The 6,031-nt window shown below is 32.6% G+C and overlaps 1 protein-coding gene across 2 annotated transcripts; it reads left to right on the plus strand.

Moving 5' to 3' along the window:
* The first annotated feature begins 1,119 nt into the window (after window positions 1-1,119).
* il12ba (interleukin 12Ba) lies at window positions 1,120-4,958 on the plus strand. 2 transcript variants are annotated; one of them, XM_055178528.2, is made up of 8 exons: window positions 1,120-1,461; window positions 1,742-1,838; window positions 1,958-2,227; window positions 2,732-2,843; window positions 2,945-3,123; window positions 3,291-3,460; window positions 3,603-3,712; window positions 3,823-4,958. In XM_055178528.2, the coding sequence occupies exons 2-8, from the start codon at window positions 1,742-1,744 to the stop codon at window positions 3,899-3,901; spliced, it is 1,017 nt and encodes a 338-aa protein (XP_055034503.2). In that variant the 5' UTR covers window positions 1,120-1,461; the 3' UTR covers window positions 3,902-4,958. The 2 variants fall into 2 exon arrangements, with proteins under 2 accessions (XP_055034503.2, XP_055034502.2); XM_055178527.2 differs by lacking the exon at window positions 1,120-1,461 and having other exon boundaries at window positions 1,507-1,838.
* Window positions 4,959-6,031: the final 1,073 nt, after the last annotated feature.

The following is a 6,031-nucleotide window of genomic DNA, read 5'->3' on the forward strand; positions in this document are numbered from 1 at the left end:
CAACGTGTTTGAATATCCATGCATGCTTTCACCCGATACTCCTATTGGCATTTATAAAGCAAAAGCAGGTTATCCTTATCTATTTTTAACTAGATAAAAATCTAAATAAATAAAATAATAAATACAAATAAAAGATTATCCTCAAAGTATGCTGTGAAACCAATTAAAACGTTTTTGTGACAGCTGACTTTTTCCCACAATGACCTTATGCCATGCGATTACTCTATGATGCTGAATATTGTCATGAATGTTAAAATCCCTTATAAGTACTGATACACTAAATCATTAAATAAAATTAACACGAAAAGAGAAATTACCTAGTTAACATATTATATACAGTAATGTAACCAGGTAAAAAAACATTATCTGACCCCTTTCTGTGCTAAAATAGCATACAGTAAAGTGCTGGACAACAAATATTAATGCTAACATCTTTCATTTTCATAAAGACAGAAAATTAATCAGCACTATCTTTTTAGTGGGCCTAAATAGAGTGCCTCAGGGATGACGTATTTTTGTAAGATAACCAGTAGTTAGCAGCTACTGGTCCCTCACAAACAAAACATTAATTTCTACATAGACTTTTGGATTATCGCAAAAAATAAGATCTTTGTTTAACAAAAGTTAAAGACAATTACACATTTTGTCCAAGAAGTTAATCTTTACAGATGTAAAAAACTTTTATGACTTTTTTTTGTGAAGACTTGTTGGACAAAATGTGTAAGTGGCTTTAAAGCGATAGTTCACCTTAAAATGAAATTTTGTCATCATTTACTCACTCTCATGTTGTTACAAACCTGTATAAATTTTGTTGTTTTGATGAACAAAAATGAAGATATTTTGAGAAATGTATGTAAGTAAACAATTTATGGACCCCATTCACTTCCATAATATTCTTTTTTCTTACTATAAAAGTGAATGGGGTCCATAAACGGTTTGGTTACAAACATTTCTCAAAATATATTTCTTTGTATTCATCAGAATGACAGAATTTTCATTTTTGGGTGAACTATCGCTCTAACTTTTGTTAAACATAGAGCTTATTTTTTGCCATAATCAAAAAGTTTATGGGAAAAATGAATGGGTTTTCTGGCGAGAAATGGAATGACCTACAAAAATACGTCATTCCTGCGGCACTCTATAAAATGCCTAAGTAAAGCCATAATAATCTTTGTGATATTATATGTAAATCATCAAATATAAGAGAAGAAAGAGTGCTTTAAGATGACTTGGAGTACTTAAGTGGAAGTGAGAAAAATAATGATGATGACTGAGAAAAGTTCAGGTTCTAATGTTGCCTATAGGGTTTGGTTCCTCTAACCTGCACTGAATGGATTTTTCCTGGGCAGGGAAATTTTTCACAAGTTACTTTATATAAGCTTACATGCTGGACACAACAGCTTAGCAAAGTTAGAGTCTGGTTGTGGTGGTTGCTGTTGTTGGGTTATTGAATGACCAGAAGTAAGTCTTTAAACCTTTATGACAGTCCTGTTTATCCATCCTTAAGAATACCTTAGTTCTTTAAGTTGATTATATCATTTTTTGTAGCATAGTACATATTCCAAATTAATCAAATATATGTTATGCATGAAACAAAATGTTATGCATGATTGTTTATAATAAAATTCTCAATAACTTCAGGGAGAAATCATGTTTTTTCTAAGACTAAAATGTAAAATGTATTTTTTTTGCAAAATGTCTCAAGGTAAAATTCTAACGTTTTTCTGTTATGTACCTACAGATGTATTTTCTTATGTTTGAAGTCATTGTGTTCCTTCAGTTCTCTGCTGTGGGGGCGATCAAAACAACTGGGAGCTACTGGACACTCAAACCAAATGGTCCATTTTTGTTTTTTTTTGACACATGTCCAAGATGTTTGTATAATGGAGATACTTATATCTTACATTACAATATAACAATGTATGTTCATGTTATTTTTAACCTTTTCTGTCATCAGTGATTGTCGTGGATGTGGATGTAGCTCAAGATATGGACATGATACAAGTACCTCTGATCTGTGGTGAAGAGTTTGAGGGAACCAACATTACATGGAAAAAAAATCAAGAGGAGCTGCTGGAGGCCAGTGGAAACCAGATTATCGTAACGGTGGAGGGGTGGAAGGGGGCCAACTATTCGTGTTACAACAGCGAGGGCTCCATCCTAAATCACACACTAGTGTTGGCTCAGTGGACTTTTAGGAAAATTATTAAGAACACCCCTTCGAAAGGTAGCACCATTTTATTCAGCTGTACGGTTAATGTGATATGTGTGACCTTGTCTGTGAAATTCAGGCTAAAGTTTCCATCTAATTTTGAGATTAAGAGCATTGGGAGTAAGTTTGATTTCAGTCATTGATTTTAATCTTGGCATGACCTTAGTCAGTCAGTATTAAAGATATTTATTTCACATAATGATCAATGATTTTATGTGGAAAACAATAAATCAGAAAAAAATGACTTTGCAGGCTAACATTTTTTTAAGTTTTAGCTGTAAAACATCACTGTAAATTTTTTTTATTGCACTTACATTTTAAAATTTAATCAACTTGATTTACAATTAATTTCAACTTTCTTGACTGAGAAGTTGCTATAAATTAGAAAAATAAACTAAAAATAACTTAATCTAATACAACATTATTTTTAGAATTTATAGCAACTCCTTTTGATTAAATGGTGAAATGTTTTTATTTGTGCTGCATTTTAAAGTGCCTTACTAAATTAAACTTCACTAGGTTACATCCATTGTTCATCAAATAACTATGGTGGCTCCTTTAAATGTTCCTGGACATGGGGCGCGAACAGGGACGACCAAGTTGCTGTTGTTGCTCATATCAAAGTTATGAGGTAAGTTCCCCAAACCTGTTGTGGAAAAGATGCCCATTCAGTGTTGAATCCTGCTGTATAGGATTTGAAGAAAAAACATTCACAATCTGATTCTCATCCAGATCTCACAGTGAAAGCCAGATCAGCTGTAGTCTGGATCCCAGGGGACAGAGTATAACATGCTTGGACCAACACTACTGTCCCTATGCAGAAGAGGTTGAACGCATCAACCTGACCATTTACTTCAGAAGCAGCTATGTTTTAGAAACCTACTACACAGAGTTCTACATCAGGGATATTGGTAAACACTATGAAAAAATAAAGCAGTGACATTAAGATTAATGATGAGTCTATGATGTTTTATGGTATAAAAAGTCTAAAAACGTTTTGCCCTAGTGTTAGAAGTCATTCGCCCATGGATGACAATAATAGGACTCTCATCCGTTTATCTTTCTTTCCACTTTACAGTGAGGCCTGACACAGTGGATATTAGCAAGATCAATCAAACTTCTGTCAAACTCGACTATCCAAACTCCTGGAACACACCATACTCCTACTTTCCCCTCATCTTCCAAGTGAAAGAGATTCGCTGTCGGAAAAGCAAAAAATGCGACTGTTCCAAACCGAACTCACATGAGGTACGGCCTGCCATAACAGCCTGAACGGATAAACTTTCACATTTACAAGTTTATTTTATGAGTAGATTAAAATACATTTTATTTATATTACAGCAGGTGTAGGTATTTATAGCACTAGGTCATTGCGTTTTTATTCTTTCAGACTTATTTAACACAAAACCATCAGCTGTCAGTGACTAAACGCATGACAGTGTGTGTGAGAGCACGAGATACATTTTGCAATTCTCCTTGGAGTGAGTGGAGCCACTACAAGTAAGTTTATTTTAATCCTTAAATATTTTTAAAGTTGTATTATTATTATATACTGTATATATAATTTGTAGAACACACTGTAATGTAAACTTTCTCTGTCCCCTTTTTAGATGCAATTCCCGGAAAGATAGGAAGCAGAGGAACCAAGAACTCAAGTTAAATAAAATGCAAAAATTTATTATGCATTAAAATAAAATATTTATTTAGTTTAGTAATTTATTTAGTTTATTTATTATTTATAAAATATCAATAACACTTCAAATTTACTACAACTTAGGTTTGTGGAATAAAACAATTAAAGACATAGTATGTGTTTTTGTAATATTATGTCTTACAATAAGTTCTCTGAGGATAATGGTCTTAAATTAACAATTTATTTTTAATATTTATAAGTTCAATATTGTGTACACAAATTGTATTTGAATTGTGGCTGCAATGATGATGTCTTTCAATGAATGTATGTGATACACAACAACAATGATCTCAGTGTGTCTTGTGTTTCCATTGTGTAAACCATTTCATGTCACACCACATGGTCAAATTTTTTCTTCAAAAATTTGCTCCCAAGCTGTCACTGGGGCAGTACCCATTATAAAGGTCCTAATAGGTACAGATATGTTTACATTTGGTACCAATATATAATATAAAGTCTTAGGGGCGGTTTCCCGGACAGGGATTAGAGCTGTCCAAACTGAAAACAACTTGCACTGACATATCTTAAAATACAATGCCCTATATGTCTAGCCTTAAATTGCACGCCAGTAATGTTTTTAGTAATGCATGTTTGTTAAAACTTATATTTCCTAATTAACCTAATGCCTAGTCCTGGCTTAAGATAATCCCTGTTTGGGAAACCACCCCACAAGGTGCAAAGGGTGCTGCCCCCAGTGTCACCTAGGGGCCATTTACTCTGACCTCGCAGTCATGCAAGATAATGCATCATTTGTATTGACTTTGTTAAGGTCCTAATTATGTGCACATGTCTTTTTTTACTTTTTAGATCTCACACAAGAGCGTTCAAGATAAGCAACACAGGAATTGCTGTCAAAGCTCGATGTGGAGTAAAGCAACTTGCTACTCCCCACAATTTGAAGGATCTCTGTACAGAGCTCCCATAAAAAAGCAAACAACACATTGATCTGTAACTGTTCAAATGTTGTGAATAAATAAGCTGTGTAATTGAAGTCCAAAAAATTACATGAAATGTACCCTGAGTAATATCCACCAGAATAAACTATTAAAAACATTTTGGTGCATTTTTGGAAATAATACAATTTGTACAATATGTTCACTGACCTGTTATAAGGAACTAATTCAAACAGACCTTATATTTACTTTCTGGGGACAATCTGGCAATTCAAAGCTGTAAATAACAAAAATAGTGTTAAAAAGGAACAAGAACAAAAACAAAAATGAGGGAAATACCATGGGATTAACAAGCACATTGTGTGACTGGAATTCTACTGGTCACCAGGCAATTAGTAATGAGGTAAATAAACTAGTGCTGGGCAAAGATTAATCGCGATTAATCACATACAAAATAAAAGTGATTTTTTTGCATAATATATGTGCGTGTACTGTGTCTAATTATTATGTATATTTAACCACACACACATTCATATATTCATTTCAGAATTTTTTTATTTATATAGAATTTTTTACAATTTATATTTAATATAGATTATATAAAAATATAAATAAATATATATATAAACATGTAAATGTTTCTTAAATACATACATGAATGTGTGTGTATATATTTATACAGAATAATTAGCACACACTCATATATTATACCAATAATCACTTTTATTTTGTTTGCGATTAATCACGATTAATCTTTGCCCAGCACTAAAATAAACAGGAAATCATTAAATCCATAACATATAATGTATTTTAAAGGACATGTATATTGTCTATATTTAGTTTTATGCAGTTATTTTAATTTTTTATTAATACACTCCCTGATACTTAACTAGATCTGTGATATCCAGTGAGATTTCTCAAAGCCTGACCACTACAGTACTTAACATAAGCAGGTAAAGTTATGACACACGAGAACGTCATAGACCTAGAAGTCTTTTCAGAGTAACTGTGACAAGGTTTCAGATAGCTGACCTACTTATTATCTATTGAGTTTAAAAGAGAATATTGGTTCACTCCCTCTGGAAATGTGCTCTTGCAGTGATAGAAACATTCACATGCTCATTACTTAAAATTAAGGTTACATAAGCTTAAGGACATGCTATAATAACAAATATTACAATGTCCACTTAAATTTTCCATATACATATTGTGTGATAATGGACACATTTTAAG

This window comes from Misgurnus anguillicaudatus, chromosome 16, assembly GCF_027580225.2.
Source record: "Misgurnus anguillicaudatus chromosome 16, ASM2758022v2, whole genome shotgun sequence".
Classification (NCBI taxonomy): Eukaryota; Metazoa; Chordata; class Actinopteri; order Cypriniformes; family Cobitidae; genus Misgurnus; species Misgurnus anguillicaudatus.

Bases quoted from the DNA above. Each gene is read 5' to 3' on its own strand.
- il12ba (XM_055178527.2), top strand. From the start codon at position 1,730: ATGTACCTACAGATGTATTTTCTTATGTTTGAAGTCATTGTGTTCCTT. The intron at 1,839-1,957 runs GTCCATTTTTGT...TTCTGTCATCAG, and splicing joins CTGGACACTCAAACCAAATG to TGATTGTCGTGGATGTGGAT. The intron at 3,713-3,822 runs GTAAGTTTATTT...TCCCCTTTTTAG, and splicing joins AGTGAGTGGAGCCACTACAA to ATGCAATTCCCGGAAAGATA.